Source organism: Mustela nigripes, chromosome 2 (genome assembly GCF_022355385.1).
Source record: "Mustela nigripes isolate SB6536 chromosome 2, MUSNIG.SB6536, whole genome shotgun sequence".
NCBI lineage: Eukaryota > Metazoa > Chordata > Mammalia > Carnivora > Mustelidae > Mustela > Mustela nigripes.
In genome coordinates, this window is record NC_081558.1 from 18,560,426 (window position 1) to 18,577,205 (window position 16,780).

Below are 16,780 nucleotides of genomic sequence, written 5' to 3' on the forward strand. Positions count from 1 at the left end.
ATGTGGGACTCGATCCCAGGACGCTGGGATCATGACCTGAGCCGAAGGCAGCCGCTCAACCAACTGAGCCACCCAGGCGTCCCAGCAAGACTTTTATTTATTTGACAGAGACATAGCGAGAGAGGGAACACAAGCAGGGGGAGTGGAAGAGGAAGAAGCAGGCTTCCCGCTGAGCAGGGAGCCTGATGCTGGGCTGGATCCTAGGACCCTGGGATCATGACCTGAGCCGAAGGCAGATGCTTAACGACTGAGCCACCCAGTCACTCCTAATAATAGACATTAAAAGGCTAAAGAGGGGGGCATCTGGGTGGCTCATTGGCTCAGTGGGTTAAAGCCTCTGCCTTTGGCTCGGATCGCGATCCCAGGGTCCTGGGATCGAGCCCCACATTGGGCTCTCTGCTCTGCAGGGAGCCTGCTTCCCCCTCTCTCTCTGCCTGCCTCTCTGCCTACTTGTGATCTCTGTCTGTCAAGTAAATAAATAAAATCTTTAAAAAAAAAAAAAAGGCTAAAAAGGAAATGGTCTCAACATTCATTCATGGGTACCAGAAACCATGACATCCTTGGTAAAACTGTGAATCGGTTGGTGTTTTCCCATTAAAGAATTTAGGAGAGGGCACCTGGGTGGCTCAGTCAGTTAAGCGTCTGCCTTCAGCTCGGGTCAAGATCCCAGGGTCCTGGGATCGAGCCCCGCATCAGGGTCTCTGCTCAGTGGGGTGCCTGGTTCTTCTTCTTCCCTTGCTGCTCCACCCTGCTCATGCTCTCTCTATGTCAAATCTTTTAAGAAAATGAAAAAAAAAATTTAGGAGATTAAAAAAGAAGAAGAATAGGGGAAAAAATTAGGAGAACAATATGATTTGGGGGAAATGTACTTGCTCCGGTTGTGCTGTGTACTTGGATGTTGAGAGACTTCGGACCTAACTAGAGTGGCTTAAAGACAAGCTGCAGGAAAGCTGGACACTGCTAAGTTGGTAATAGGACTTTTTTCCATTTGAATCCAAAACATTTCTTTTGTGGCCATTCTATGTATGTATGAATGTATATATGTATGTATGTGCTTCAGAATTCATTTCAGGGAGCAGGGGCTTCAGAATTCATTTCAGAATTCACTTCCATGCACAGGGAGTCCAAGCTCACCTGGTTACCTGCAGACATGTGGCTTGCCACTCGATCTGAAGCAGAATACTGGACGGCTGGTGCCGGTTGGTCAACATCCCGACTTCGGCTGAACCCTAACGATTCCCATTATCACCTCCCCCTCTTCCTCCCCACTAGACATGTCCAGAATGTCTCCTTTGTTTGGGCAGTGTTTCTCTGTAGTATCCCAAGGAGATTGACAAGATGGTCACTGAGGGTGGCTGGATGAGTGGGTGCACCCACGTGCTCCCCACATGCTCAGGCACTGGTGAAATCCGCCCCTGTGTGTAGAATCTCCAAGAGAAGGAGATGGGCCTGCCTTTGGAGCCCCTGGCCCGCTCTGGGGAGACCAGAAAATGCAGACTCCACTTTTCTGGAAGAAAATGGGCTGGAGAAGGGGCTGTTAACAGGGTAAGGGGAAAACTACTAGTGAGACCGACTCAGCGGTGTGGCTCTTGTCTGCCTGTCCACAGGAAGGGGTTGGCTTCTGCCCTGGGGCCCATGCATCACTGCCTGAGGATAACGCAGCCCTAGTACAGCAGGGAGCATGAAAATGCCCAGGCTTTGGCACTGGGCCGCTGGTATGTCCTCCCTTCTCCATACCTGGTGATAATTTGAGTTTCTTTTCCTCTGAGGCGACTACAGTCACACCACCCTGAATGCGCTCAGTCTTATCCACGTATCCTCTGAGGCAATGGTGTCTCAATTATAGCAAAGTCCCCCTTTCACAGAAAAGTGCCTTTCTCCCTCTTTCCCTGTGCCAACTTTGAGGCAAGAAACGTTTTTGAGTTCCGCAGGTTGTTAGGGGTTTGAGCTTCCTGGTGCCAGGGCTCCTCCAGGAAGCCCTCTCTGACCACTCCAGACTGGATCCCACGGTCTATGCACGTATGCGACCTTGGACATCCAGCCGCTCCTTCCTAAGGCCTGACTCCTATAGGCCTCCCTGTGAGGTCGCAGAGCGGAACTCCAAGGCATTCTTGGCAGTCTAAGCTGGCAAGCGACAGTGCCGAAAGCTGCGGGTCCTACAGGATCACATGCGCAGTAGTCGGCCTCCGCGGAGGCCCCAGACCGCCGCATTATTGAGTCATCTTTCGGCAGTGCCTCGTCGCTGTCACCCCACTCTCAAGAGCAAGAAAATGCAGGGCATACTTTTCTAGGAAGAGGAAGTGCATCTTAACTAGGGGACGGAGAAAATATCAATGGGGTTTCCTTTAATGGTGCTGCTCTTGTGTGCCCCGGCATTGCGCGTGGGGGAGGGGCCGGCTTCCGCCCTGGGGTGCGTGCATCTCCTCCGGACAGTAACCCACCCCGGGAAGATAAACTCCAGCGTGGACCAGGGTCCAGGGCGCAAGGGAGACTGAGCGCCGCGCAGGGGCGGGCGCGGGCGGCCCCGGCGGGTGCAGCATCCCCAGGCACCGTCTCCTAGAGACCGCGGCGCGCGCGGGCTCCACGGCGGTTGTCCAGGCGACGGCGCCGCGCGGCGCGGGCATCCCCGCGGCCCCTCCCCTGGGCGTGCGCGCGACCTGGGCGCCATGGCGGCGGCGGCGGCGGCCCCGAGACCGGAGGCCGCGAGTCCGCAGTGGGCGCCGCCTGGACACGAGCGGGCCCGGACCGCCGCCGGGCTGGGCGACTGCGAGGACGCGCCGGTCCGGCCGCTGTGCAAGCCCCGCGGCATCTGCTCGCGCGCCTACTTCCTGGTGCTGATGGTGTTCGTGCACCTGTACCTGGGCAACGTGCTGGCGCTGCTGCTCTTCGTGCACTACAGCAACGGGGACGAGAGCAGCGACCCCGGGCCCCAGCACCGCGCCCAGGGCCCCGGGCCCGCGCCGACCCTGGGTCCCCTCGCCCGGCTGGAGGGCATCAAGGTGAGGACCCCCGTCTCGCCGGGTTCCAGGCCCTGCACTGCGAGCCCGTGACCGCCGGCGCGCAGCCCACGACCTCCGCGCTGCTCCCTGCGTCGTCTGCCCCGCGCGCACCCCCACCCCTAACTCGTCGCGCTCGGGGCCCGGGCCCCTGTACCCTCCTCGGGCGGCGCGGCCTGGGGCCCGAGCTGCCCGCAGTGCCCCTTTCCCTTAGGTGGGGCACGAGCGTAAGGTCCACCTGGTCGCCGACAGGGATCACTTCATCCGAACCCTCAGCCTCAAGCCGCTGCTCTTCGGTAAGTCAGCTGGGCGCTCCTGGGAAGGGCCAGGGGCTGCGGTTTGGGGGCGCTCGGAGGCTCGCTTTGGCCACGTGACTTCTGTTTTGAAAATGGCTGCTTCGGAGTAGCTTTTATCACCCAAAGGTTTCCCAAAGCGAAGTACCAACGTCCACCTCTGTAATAGGGTCACAGGGTGACCTTTCCACACTCCCCTCTCTGACCCCTACTCTGCAGCTGATCCTTCCGTTACAGGGCTGGGCAATGCGACCCTTAGGCGGTTGTCTAAACACTTCATTTGAAACCATCTTTGGACACTTTCTGCCATCATTAATTCTATCACATTCTAGAACTGGGGGAGGGTGGGAGAGACTGCTAACCAGGACCTAGCTGATCTCAGGGCCTCTGAGGATGAATCTCACTCCCAAAGTGGACCCTGTGGTCTGACGAGGGTTCTTAGGATGCGGTTGTATTCAGCCATAAGTAGGCAAAACCTTCCAGCGTGACCTCATTTGGAACCAGCATCATAAGCTCACAGTTCCTGAGCTCTGGTTTTGCCCTAGGCTTTATGAGATCGTTTCAGTTAATTCTTACAACGCCTATATGAGGTGGGTGTGGATCCCACCCTTACGTTACCGGGTGGGAAAGTGAGACACAGAACTGCGGTTGGTCCTCCAGGCATATACAGCTAGCTCAGGAGCAAAGCTAGGGTTAGAACCCAGGCAGCCTGCCTCTAGAGCCTGTACTGTTTAGCCACCCTGCTAGCTGAGAAGACTCTCGAAGTTCTTGAGACCACCAGTGTCAGCAAGGTGGGGGTTCCCCAGACTTATGACCCTGCCCAGGATAGCTTTGTGCACCCGGCCCTGGGTATCCAGTGTCGGTGACACACTTACCTGTAGACCCGGGGCTGTTCCTGCCTTCTGGGGGATGGTGTGAGTTAGAGGCTTTCAGGAGGGGGCTGGGGACCAAAGCAGAGCGTCTGAGCACCTGCCATTACCTCTGGGGCAGAGGGCCCTGGCTGAGAATTATGCCGAGACCTTTGAGACCTATGAGAACACTGCATGCAGTGTAAGGGGAAATAGGTTATGCTGGTCCCGTTGTGGGAGGAGCCCTAAAAGGTTATTGTTACTATGATTATTACTGCTGCATAAGGTTGAATTCTGTGCCAAGCACTATTTTAAGTGCTGGGAACACAGCATTGAACCAAATAGGGAAAAACAAACAAACAAACCAAACAAACAAAAATAACTAACAACACACACACACCTGAAGCTGACCTTCAAATAAGGAGACAGACAATAAACAAATATATATGGCGTGTCAGTTGGTGATAAATGATTGCAGACAAATAAGGCAGAATTTCAGCTGGTGTTGACACTTTTAATAGAGTGACCAAGCTAGGCCTCCTTGTGAAAGATATTTGAGCCAAAACCTCTAGGAGCTAAGGGATCAAGCCAGGTGACTGTCAAGAAAGGGTGATCCAGGCAAGGGAGCAACACTCACCCCTTTACTGCTACATTGCTGTGAACAGACAGGCCTGAAGGGGTTGTGTTCTCAGCCTTCTTGGGACCTGGATGTACACAATTCAGATGTATATTAGGTTAAATGAATCATGACCCATAACTGTGACCCCTCAGCCCCTAACATGCAGCTGCTGCATCAAAGTCCTACAGAGCAGAGAATGAGAGACCCAAGCCCCATAAAGTCTAGGAAGCAGGAGAGATCTGGCACAAGGTAAACTGCTTCTCGTTAAGCCTCTGGATGGGTCTGTGTACCAGCAGGTTAGGATGGCTGCAGCAAGAAGCTCCAGCTGTGGCCCCCATTTTCTCCCAACTCTTACATTGACTTTGAGTCTGGTATTAGGCATTGTCCCCGGTTTTACCCAGGAAGTCCTGGGACTTGCTCCTTGACGAAACCACCTCACCATGTGAGGTGAGCCACATGAAGAAGAGATTAGGGATTATAGGAAGTCCGCTTGTGAGGCAGGGAAAGCACGGGGGAGAGGATGTCGGAAAGGGGGCAGTTCCTGAATTCTGTGGTGTTAGATGGACCCCCAAAGGAAGCCTTATCTCAAGAAGGAGCAGTGTCTGTCTTCTCTGCCTGCCCATTTAGTCATCTCCTGTCACCCTAAAAAGGCAGGAGGGCCCAAGGAGGATGGGCCTACTGTGGGCTCTGCCACCTCTGTCTTGCTACTCTTGGTCCCAAACCTGTCACCCTCAGCCTCAGGGACCCAAGGCGCCAGGGCTTGAGAGGTGGGTGTTCAGGATATAAACCGGGGCAAAGGGATTGGGTTCTACCCCAGAGTGCCCCCATCTCCAGGGGAGGGAGTCCCACAACTTCATGGGGAAGACCCCATGCAAACTCCAGTCTCCCTTTGGGGAAACATTTCCCTGTTTCCCACCTTTGTCCCTAAAGACCTGGGGCAAGTGGGACCTAGACCACCAAAGCCCCACTCTGAGTTCTTGGCATAATATCTGTGAAGTGTGCCTAGTGTGGTAGGCATTCCACAAGGATCTGGACCATCAGAAGTCTGCTGAGGACTTCGACCTGTTTAGTTCAGAAGGGAGGTGTTCCAGTTTTGAGTCATTGTCATCTCTCTGGGGACACTGCCACCTTTCACGTGGCTCACCTCTCCCTCCACCTTACCTCACCCCCATTCTGTGTCTAAACAACAGATTAGTCTTACCGCCCACTTTCTTAAAAGTCTCCAAGATTCCCACTTCACCTCTAAGTGTCATTTGGTGGTGCCTTCCTCTCCTGCTGCTCCTTCCTCACTCCCTGCTGTCCCCAAGCTCATTCTGCCCTGGGACCTTACATGTGCTGTGCCCTCCACCAGAAGGCTCAGACCTGGCCATCCCACAGAGGGTGCCTTCTGGTCCACTGGGCCTGTGCACACACATTCCCTCCTCGGAGACCTCTCCTGACCTCAGACTGGTCTTAAGAGGTTCCCAGATACCATTGCATCAGATTGCCTGGTTTTCTTCTTGTCGCTTAGTAACCCTGGAGACAGTCTCGGTATTTATTTGTCATTCGTACCTCTACCCCTAAAGGTGAGCTGCATGTGGGAGAGGCCTGATTTGTGCAGGCTCAGTAGTCAGCAGCCGGAGTCTGTCTGCTGCCGGTCATGACTGGCTGCCTGGTGAGATTTACTGGGCACTCAGCCGGACCAGCACCTGTCTGTTTGCTCAGAGTGACCTCCCACCACCCTGAGGTGCCCCCTTATTTGGCATTCCCTTCAAGAGCAGCAGGGGTCGCCTCCCGAAGGCCAACAAGATTTTTAGCCCATTTTCCTAACTACTTAAGGTCAATGAATAACTGACAACAGTACACAAAACAGTTTTATCTTAAAACCATGACTGTTTTATCGTAGGATTTCCAAGTCGGCTCAAGAAAACAATTAGGCAGTTACTTAGGATGACAAACACTGGAGGCCCAGAAATAGGGGGAAAACTCTGTGTGTGTGAGAGAGTTCAGGTTGGTAAGCAGCTGAAGGCAGTTTCCGGCATGGACTTCTCCCCACCCCCTGTGCTCTCTGCACAAGCCTGCAGCTTGGTGGGACCTGGGCTCAGTAAAGGTCAGGCAGATAAAACCAAGTCTATGTGGGATTGACAGGCAGCATCCTGCCTGGGAGGAGCTTAGCCCGAGGCTTTGCACCTGCCCTGAGGCAGCCTGGGCTGTTCCGGCTTGTAGGCATTAGCCAGGCTGTCATCCCAGGCCTGGGAAGGACAGAAGGACAGAAAGATTGTCTTGCCTTTCCAGCAAACACTCCCCTGCTAGGGGAGCCAGCCTCCTTCGTGTCTGGGCAGAGCACTGTAGTCTAGGAAGGGGCCCCTTAGCTGTGGCCACAGCAGTGGGCTTCTGCCCTGCTTGGGTCCTTCACGGGGCTTCTCGGGACTCTGGTCTGCAAGTGTCCAAGATGGGCAGCAGAGAGGGGTTTAGGTGTGTCCAGGGCAGCGCGGGTTTTGTGTGGCTGGCTCTCCCTGCCTGTAGGAATCCCTACCGTGGGCACTGGTGATGGTGCCACCTACGCACGGCCAGCTGCAGATGTCGGTGGCCTTGGCTCCAAACATAGGCCGTGGTTACCAGCAGCCGAGGGCCCTGCACCTCCCCACCTAGCACGTAGGTGCCAGCGAGCCTTCCTCGCAAGAGGTTGTGCACGCACGTGGCATCCAGCTGCAGCCAGCGACGCAGAGTAGGGGCCAGTTCCGAGGCAGGCAGTGGGCCCGCCTTCAGCACCTCCAGCCGGGAGTCCAGGTGGCAGTGTGAGAGACCAGAGGACGACCCGTTGCATCGGGAGAGCCTAACCTTCACTGCTGCATGGGATCAGAGGAGTGGGGTGAGGCGCAGGGCCTCTGGGAGTACCTCCCATCCCCTCCACCTGGTGAACCACACCCTCTTGGATGCTCTACTCTGAATCAGGGTCCTGGGGAAGACCTGAAGCCCTGGCTGCCACCCTCCTAGGCAGGTTCAGTGTGTTGTTTTAGCGATGCCACACTTGTTAAAGGCCTTTATCTTGTAGCTCTAACCAGGTAGAGCATTTGAGTGTCCCCTCTTTCATTTGTCTTACACCGATCTGGGAGTTGGGATGGAGGCACTTGTGAGGTGGGTGTAAGGGATGCTGGACGCTAGGGGCTCACCAAAGTCGCTGGCACAGAGCGCATCCAGGACCTCGTTGGACGAGCGGGCGTCCTGCAACTCACAGTCCCTGCAGCTGGCCCGAGGCACTGGGGGGAGGGGCCGAGTGAGGCTCCGTCTGGAGCAAGGGGGGGAAGGGCCGGCAACGGGGGGGGGGGGTATAGGGGATGGGCCTCCCGCTGGCCCCTCCTTCTTCACCCTTTCTGAGACCCGTTGCTGTGGCTGGACCCTTGTCTCCCCTACCAGAGAGACCCGTGTACCTCTGGCTCTGCGGGCAGTGGCTTGGGAGGGTAAGGCGCTGCCGGTGGGCCGGGCCTGGGAGCCGTGGGGGGACTCACGTGGGCGGCCCAGGCGGGAGCCGTTGGAGACAGCCGCGACGCAGAGGCCGTGGCTGGCGGGGAAGCGGCCGCAGTGCAGGATGGCCGGCCAGGGGTAGCCGTAGCAGGCCATGATGGGCGCACAGCTGGCCTGCACGGCCTCACACAGGCTGCGACACGGGTAGATGACCCTGCGGAGGTGGGAAAGATGGAAGGATCGGGGCGACGGGGCGGTCAGGACCGGGTTGCCTGGAGTCCAGGCTAGCCCCCCCCCCTCTCCATCACCACCACCCCCCACTCAGGCACAGCCAGGGACTTCGCGGTTGCTGGGCAACGACACCTGGTCACCTAGCAACAACTCTCTGCCCCCGCATGTCGTCGTCCTTCCCCCCCTCCCCCACCGGGCTTCGGTCTTCCAGCCCCCACCGTTCTGTGTGGCCAGGGCTGCTTTCCAGCGCACCTCCCCCTCCAGCTGGGGCAGACATCCAGTGCCCTGGAGAAGGGCATATGCGAAGGGCCCTGCCCTCTGGGCCTTAACTCCCCATCTTGGAGGGAGAAAGCAGAGCCCTCCCTCTTGTCCTGAAAGGCATGTGGGAGACTGCAGTGTCTGGCCAGGGCTGGGGTTCACAAAGAGCAGAGGCCCAATCATTGGATTCTGAAAGAGCCCCTTCTTGGTGCCACTGGCATGGTCACCCTGAGGCTCTGGGAATGTCCCCCAGAGGAGGGACCAAAGGCACTGTTGTTCACCAGGTAGGTTAGGCTGGGGAATCAGGTTTGCGATCTCTGGTCTGGGAGAAAAGGCCCTCAGATGAGCTCCACCTTTTGCCAGGATTCCTTGGGCAGACAGTTTCCACACCCCCCTGGAGAGGGGTTCCAGCCCTCCCAACCCAAAGCATCCTACCCATTTGCCATACCTTGACGTTCAAGAGCCCTTGATGCCAAGGGTTCCAACCATTGATGGTCTGCCTATGTCTCCTCTGTTCCATGGGCACCTGTTCCCCTGAGCCAGGAACACCCTGACAAGACAATCCTTCATTTCCCTCCCCACCCCTGTCGCCACCCAGCCTTGAGAGGTACATTGTAATGGTTAGTGAACAGGCCCTGGCAGAGGAAAGCTCCCCTCCCCCTGCCCCACCTAGGAGTCCCTGCCCTACCTGTCGAGGCACACAGGGGCAAAAAGGGAGCAGAGGAAGAGGCGGGCATCCGGGTGGCACTCCCTGGCCAGCAGGGGCAGCCAGCTGACCGACTGCTGGAGAGCCTCGGCCGTCGTGTCATGGTCCAACAAGTTGGGCAGCCGCATCTCTGTGTAGCCAATGTCGTGGCACAGGGCCATGGCTTGGGGAATGGGCATGCACCGTGTGGGGCCCCGGGGAGCCCCTGCTCCACTATCAGCCCAGAGCACCACCAGGGCCACTAACAGCCACAGCCCTTGATCCATCACCCGCGTTGTCTTCCTTGGTCTTAATGGGCTGAGGCTGAGACCTTTATAGGTCTGTCCCCACACCCCAGGAACCGGTGTTTGTGCAGGTCCCTGGTGCTGGGACCCATCTGGTTAGGCCCCAGTGTGCTGGCCTGGGCCATTTGCATCTGATTAGCACACCGCAGGGGACTGTAGAGTTTGGCGGCATCTTGGGGCCTGCGGATTACCAGCGCTTAATAAACTGAAGAAACCTGGGCCTGTGTTTTTTCTTTTTCTGGTTTACTTTTCTTGTTTGTTTACTTATTTTTTAAGCTACCTGGAGGTGACTGTTGATTAGCAGTTTGGTCTAACCCATTGTCCAGAGCTGCGTGTCTCCCCCCCCACCCCGCCCCCGCACCCCGTAGTGGATGGCTCACACCCTTTTTGGGTTTGCTGGGCTGGGAGGTCAAGCCGGCCTGGGTGGGGGCCTTTATCCTGCCCTCTTTGTCACTGCATCTGGGTCATCTATCCAGGAAAGCTGAATGTGGTCTTGAGCATGGACTCTGGAGTATGACAGCCTGGAAGGTCCCTGGCAAGTCTCTCACATCTCTGTGCCTGCAGGGTGTCAGGGACAGGAAAGGCAAATTGAAGGGGCCCAGCTTTCTAGGGTGAGTGTAGGGATTCAGGAGTTGATGACATGCTTAGGACAGGATGCAGAATCCGTGCCACCTAAGTATGATCTGCTATGATAACCACTAAAAGCCCTTCCAAGCCTGGCTCTGAGCAGCCGTTTTCCTTCCTCATGGCAATGCCTGGAACTTAATGTTGGGAGTATGACCCTGAGAGGTGCTAGACCGCTCTGCAGCTCTGAGGGTTCACTGTGGCCACAGGGCCTTGCCTCCAGTCTGTTCCTCTGTGGGCCTCTTGGTCCCCATCTAAGGAAGTCCTCTCTCCTGGGAACGAGGAGAGGAAGCAGGGCCCATGCTCCTGTCTATGAGTGCCCGGGACTACTGGGATGTGGGCTTCCCAGGTGCGAGACTCACTTTCCAGCATGACCAAACTGCTTGTAGAGCTGGCGTGGGGGCATCCAGCCCCTGGAGCTGAGCCCCAAGCCCGCCTAGCCTGTACTCGGACTTAGAGGCATGATGTTCAGTGTACGCTTGTTCCCAAGGCAAAGGACACCTGGGGCATCTTCTCAGAGCCAAAACCCTAAGAGACACCCACTGACAGACATGCCAGCATGGGGCAACTCAGCCCTGGACAGATGAGTCAGCGCCCACTTGTGCAGGAGAGTGGATGGCAAGGACTGACCTACAGCAATGAATGTTTTACACTTGGTTTTTATTTGATCCATGCCGAAAAGCAAAAATGAAAGCAAAATCCAGTCACCATCACCCCATTTTAAAGTAGGTACCCAATCAGAAGTGGAGGTCAGCCCTCTGGCCTTCAGTCCCACTCCGAGGTGGGGGGAGCCCCTGCTCAGCTTAGCTCTAGCAAACTTCCCAGGGCTCCCCAGGAAATGGTTGCTGTCAGCATCAAAGAGAAAAGCCCCACATTCCGAGTGCTAGCCAACCTTTGCAGGACAACTCAGTTCTGGGGTCAGAGTGCAGAGCAGAGGTAGAGCCGCGTGTGAAGTCCTGACCCGGGGAGTGCCGGGGCACAGGAGTCCCGCAGGAACTGCAGAGAGGAAGGCACCGGTTGCACCAGTGGCCTGGCTCAGTCCGTGGCCTCCCCCACCTCCTCTTCTGGCAGAGATCCCTGGCTTCCTGAGTGATGAGGAGTGTCGGCTCATCATCCACCTGGCCCAGATGAAGGGGCTACAGCGCAGCCAGATTCTGCCCACTGAAGAATACGAGGAGGCAATGGGCACGATGCAGGTCAGCCAGCTGGACCTCTTCCGGCTGCTGGACCAGAACCACGATGGTCGCCTGCAGCTCCGTGAGGTTGGGATCCTGCGGCCTGGAGTAGGCCCAGGGTGGGAGTGCCTAGAATTATCTTTCCGGTGGCCTGCCCAGTTCCAGCCCCACCCCCTTCTCCTTCCCTGGAGAGTTCCTTGCTGCCTCGGGAGCCCCAGAAGGTGGCAGGAGGATCCCCCTGTGGGTGATGACATTTATTACCACAGTTCCTGGGTGGTAATGCCATCTGTGGTCTGGATTCCTTGCTGACGTGGCTGGGGACCCACAGAACTCATGGTGGAGGGGGTGGCAGGTCTGAGGGTAGCCAGGAGTCTGTGTCTCTTTTATATGCCTCTCACACCAGGCTTCTGACAGAGGTCTTGGCAAGGTGGAGGGTCCCTCGCCTATACAGAGGGTCTCTCGCCCCACTGAGCCTGGTCTTCTGGACAAGCCTGGTGATCATGCCCTGGCCAGGCCTCCCCTTGGTGCCTGTTCCCTGTTTGCACCCAGGCCTTGGCCTCCCCTTTCTGACCTGGAGTATCTGAGTGGGTTACAGTCCTGTGCTTCACTCTGCCTCCAACCAGCTGACAGTGCTGGCCATGAAGGCCACAGTCCCAACAGGGCCAGGAATGCCGATGGCCCACAGATCTCTTACTATCTTCCTGGCCACCTCCCGAGATGCCTGTGGGCCTCTCTGCCTACCCTCCCTTCAGCTCAGGGACCTCAGGCTCTGCCCTGTGTCCTCAACCATTACCCCATCACCAGCACCCTTAGCCCTTACAGCAAGAACTGGGCGACTGTCTATGCTCTGGTGGCTCTCCATCGTTGCGGCCACTCCACTGAGGGACCATCTTGTGCTTTAGGTCCTGGCCCAGACTCGTCTGGGAAATGGACGGTGGATGACTCCAGAGAACATTCAGGAGATGTACTCTGCGATCAAGGCTGACCCTGATGGTGATGGTGAGCTCATACCTCGCCACAGTCTGTCCCTGTGAGCCTCCTGCCCGCCGTACACCCAGCTTCTAGAGGAGCCATTGATGGGGAGGCGAGGATGCAACCTTGCCCTCACTCCTGGGCAGTAGGCTGGGTCCTCCCATATGCGTTGGTGACAGTCTAGGGGACAGTGCTTGGAGGCCCTTTTGACCTTAACAGGCAGAGTGTGGGGTCCAGGAGGGGAGTTGCTGGCTGGCAGAGGCCAGTGTAGGTTCAGCAGGAGCATAGATCTGGTGAGGCCAGCTTGAACTTGGCCATTCTCCCTGCTCCATCTACTTCTCTCCAGCCAGGCACAGGGTCTTCCCCAGAAGACACTCTGGTCTAACTAAGATCTTGCTTGCCTTCCTCTTGCTCACCTAGAGTCATGCTAACTGCTGGGGGTGGTTGGGGTAGGGGAGCTGTCGTGCAAGGACCCCATCCCCCTTGGGTAATAACTCCTAGATGTTACTAAGGTGTAGTCATCACTCACATGCCCAAGTTCTGGGTGAGATGGGGAAGGTACTCAGCTCAGGTCTTGATCTCAGGGTCATGAGCTCAAGCCCCATGCTGGGCTCCACGCTGGGCATGGAGCCTACTTAAAAAAGAAAAGAAAAGATAGAAAAAGAAAGAAAGGTTTCACCCTTGAGTCAATAGATGGACACGAGCTACTCTTCCAGTGGAGCTCCTGCTTTATGGGTTGGGCAGAAACAGGAGGGAGCATTCTTGTCTAGGAGAATGGCCCGGCTTTCTTTGTTGAGGGAGACTACTAGCCCAGCAGGCAGGACTGGCGAGGTAGATAGATGTATTCCACTCAGGACGGGACCTGAGGTCATAAGGGAGCTCCAGGGCACTAGCCCTGAATGAAACCCGATAGCATGGAAGGCTCTGGACAGAACCCAGCACTGACTACTTTCTTCACCCTCTATGGGACCAGAGGGTAGCCAGTACATGCTTTAGAGCCAGGCTGGGGGGCCAGGGGCAGTTCTTGGGGGGGTCCTGGCCATATGGTTCAAGCTTCTTTTGGCCACCCAGCTCTGGCCAATCTTGTAGGGGTTGGGCTTCTTCCTTTGGGGGGCCAAATCTGGGTTTAAACTGAGGAAGTGAACTTCCCTGGGTCTTTCTGGAGGGCCTGATGTGACAGAAGCCAGGTTCATCTGACCCAAGAGTCCAGGGTGGGGGACAGGTGCACGTGAGCCCCCAGTGGCCGAGGCCCCCGCCCCCAGGGGGATCGAGGCTGGTGCAGCCTGCTACTGTGGGCTCCTCACATGGGCTTGGGGGGCACTGACGATGGGTGCCCTGCGCAGGAGTGCTGAGCCTGCAGGAGTTCTCCAAAATGGACCTTCGGGACTTCCACAAGTACATGAAGGGCCACAAGGCGGCATCCAGCGAGCTGGTGCGGAACAGCCACCACACGTGGCTTTACCAGGGTGAAGGTGCCCACCACGTCATGCGCGCGATCCGCCAGAGGTGAGCACATGGGAGGGAGCAGGCCTGTGGGGCCCTCACAGAAGTTCCTGGCTGGGGCCGAGAGGACAGGCTTGGTTAGCTAACTCAGGATTAAGTTCTACTTGTTAGACCAGGATTAGAACCCTTTAAAAGACAGGCAATTAACAAAGGCAAATTAACCGTTGTTGTGGGCCAGCAACACACATTTGGGATTAGGAATAGACTGGAATGTTTGTTTTTTGCTAGTTAGAGAAATGACTTCTTATCTCTGTCCACAGGACCCCCTGCCGCTGAGCAGCCAGGGGTTTTAGATAAGCAACCTCCTTCCTGCAGGGAGTGATCCCCGCTCCCAATTTAGTGGAAATCTCATCTTCCCCACCCAGCGTGGTCTCTGGCATCCCAGGAGAAGGGCTCCTGAGTAACCCCTTCCTGCTCCTACAGGGCCCATCGGCGGGGCGTGGCGGGGGTGGGGGTGGGGGGACTCGGGGTTACCAGGGGAGGTGGGCAGGGGCACAGCTTGTGGCAGGTCCGGGGTCTGGCTTCTTCAGGGTGCCACCTTGCATGGGACTGCCCAGCTGAATGCCTGCTGCCCACCAGGGTGCTACGCCTCACCCGCCTGTCACCTGAAATCGTGGAGCTCAGCGAGCCACTGCAGGTCGTGCGGTATGGCGAGGGAGGCCACTACCATGCCCATGTGGACAGCGGGCCTGTGTACCCGGAGACCATCTGCTCCCATACCAAGCTCATAGCCAATGAGTCTGTACCCTTCGAGACCTCCTGCCGGCAAGTACTTCCCATCTGGGGTGACCTTCCACTACTAGGCCAGGCATTCCCATGACATAAATACAGCCCTGTCCTAACGGGATGTCCCCTGTGTGCGTCCAGGAGGGCATTGGGCCATCCTGGTTGAGGATACCCCATCTCTCCCCCCAGTTTCTTCACCAAGTGGCAGGAAGGGTGGCCATCTTGTCTTAGTGGCCAAACTAAGGTGCCCACAGACACTGAGACTTGTCCCCAGAGCTCTGAGGCAAGGGGCAAGACTGGGTCTCCAGTTTTTTAGGTGTCCCCTCCCCTGGACCTTGATTCTCCCCCACAGCTGGAGGCCTCAGCTTCTCCCTTTGAAGCTGTGTCCCCCTCCCCTGCTTGGGCAGGGAGGCAGGCCTCTTCTCTTCATGTGACTGCTCTGGGTCAGCGCCTTCTACTCCCGGCCAGCCCTCTGCAGGGCTTTGCTGCTCCTGCTAGCCTACCTTTCCCAATAATTTAGCTAAGCACACCTGTGATCTTGGTCGCACAAAACACTGTGACACACAGAAAGAGACTGGGTTTGTGGGAGGAAGGACAGGCTAGGGATATCTTGGCACTGATCTGCAGCGTTGTCACTGATCTCAGCCTGCCCCCATCTGGCCCTTGGGAATCTGGGCAGCTTATCCTCCCCACAGGTAAGCCTACGGGAGTGTCCACAGCTGCTCAGTGGGCCCCCTGCCTTACAGCTACATGACAGTGCTGTTTTATTTGAACAACGTCACCGGTGGGGGCGAGACTGTCTTCCCTGTGGCAGACAACAGAACCTATGATGAAATGGTAAGGGCCAACCAGGCTGTTAACTCTGGTGGGATGGCAGGGCCTTGGGCAATCCTAGTATATACCCCTCCAGAGCTGGGATGACGGGCCCAAGGGATCCCCTGGGCAATTCTGACTGGTTTCCCTTTGGCTGCTTTTGGCTGCTTGGCCACACAGTGGGGACAGTTTGAAAACCCCACCATCCTGCTGCCCACAGAGTCTGATTCAGGATGATGTAGATCTCCGTGACACTCGGAGGCACTGTGACAAGGGGAATCTGCGTGTCAAGCCCCGGCAGGGCACAGCAGTCTTCTGGTACAATTACCTGCCTGATGGACAAGGTGAGGGCCTGTGACCAGGCCAAGAGTGCCTTGAGGGAAGCTTCCCTTTATCTAGCCCAGAAGGCCACCCCAGTGGGATGCTTTCGGCACTCTTATGCATGTATTTCTGCCCCTGGTGCCTCCCAAAGGTCCTCCTCAGTGACTCCAGTGGCCAGCACCTGTGTAGCCTCCTGGGTTATCTTGACCCCTGTGACTGATTCCCTGAGGCTCCAGCCTTCCAGCTCACTGGGGCTGGGGACACATCAATCACCAGCCTGGGCTGTGGACAGTCTGGCAGCAAGAAAGCTGGTTTCAGAAGACCAGTGGTGGTGTTAGTGCATTAGTTGGAGAGAGATGCTGAGCCCCAAAGGAGGCCGTGGGGCCAGATTTTGCTACTGATGTGGGGTGGGCCCACCGATGGGCCACCCTGTCCGTGCCCTTCGCCTGTGTGAGATCATGCTCAGGTCAGCGCCGCCTAGAGCCCCCTCTGGTCACCTCCCTCGGTCACACCATCCTCCTCTTCTAGGTTGGGTGGGCGACGTGGATGACTACTCACTGCACGGGGGCTGCCTGGTCACAAGTGGCACTAAGTGGATCGCCAACAACTGGATCAACGTGGACCCCAGCAGGGCACGGCAGGCACTATTTCAGCAGGAGATGGCGCGCCTGGCCCAAGAAGGCGGCACAGACTCCCAGCCAGAGTGGGCTCTGGACCGGGCGTACCGTGACGCGCGCGTGGAGCTCTGAGGGGAGTGTCGCCGAAGCCCGCAGCCCCAGGCCACCCGCCGCCCCAGGTCAGGGGACCTGTGGTCTCCCTGTCCAGATGCAGGTCAAAGACCTGGCCGATGTCTTGCCCTATCCCCGCCTCCAACCGCGATTAGGGCACAGTTCCTATATTCGTGTTATTTATTGTGTACAGACCCATGCTGCCCCCACCCCAAATAAAACTACACGGCTTCGAGCCG

The 16,780-nt window shown here is 57.0% G+C and overlaps 2 protein-coding genes across 2 annotated transcripts; one reads left to right on the plus strand and one right to left on the minus strand.

Moving 5' to 3' along the window:
* Nucleotides 1-2,651: 2,651 nt before the first annotated feature.
* Nucleotides 2,652-16,776, plus strand: P4HTM (prolyl 4-hydroxylase, transmembrane). Its single transcript, XM_059389682.1, has 9 exons — nucleotides 2,652-2,999; nucleotides 3,211-3,292; nucleotides 11,375-11,565; nucleotides 12,381-12,477; nucleotides 13,794-13,956; nucleotides 14,533-14,718; nucleotides 15,426-15,516; nucleotides 15,713-15,836; nucleotides 16,342-16,776. The coding sequence occupies exons 1-9, from the start codon at nucleotides 2,667-2,669 to the stop codon at nucleotides 16,560-16,562; spliced, it is 1,488 nt and encodes a 495-aa protein (XP_059245665.1). The 5' UTR covers nucleotides 2,652-2,666; the 3' UTR covers nucleotides 16,563-16,776.
* Nucleotides 3,308-9,891, minus strand: LOC132011306 (secreted frizzled-related protein 5-like). Its single transcript, XM_059389683.1, has 3 exons — nucleotides 9,378-9,891; nucleotides 7,909-8,414; nucleotides 3,308-7,584 (listed from the first exon to the last, which is right to left on the minus strand). Exons 1-3 carry the CDS (start codon nucleotides 9,659-9,661, stop codon nucleotides 7,268-7,270), a joined length of 1,107 nt encoding a protein of 368 aa, XP_059245666.1. The 5' UTR covers nucleotides 9,662-9,891; the 3' UTR covers nucleotides 3,308-7,267.
* Nucleotides 16,777-16,780: the final 4 nt, after the last annotated feature.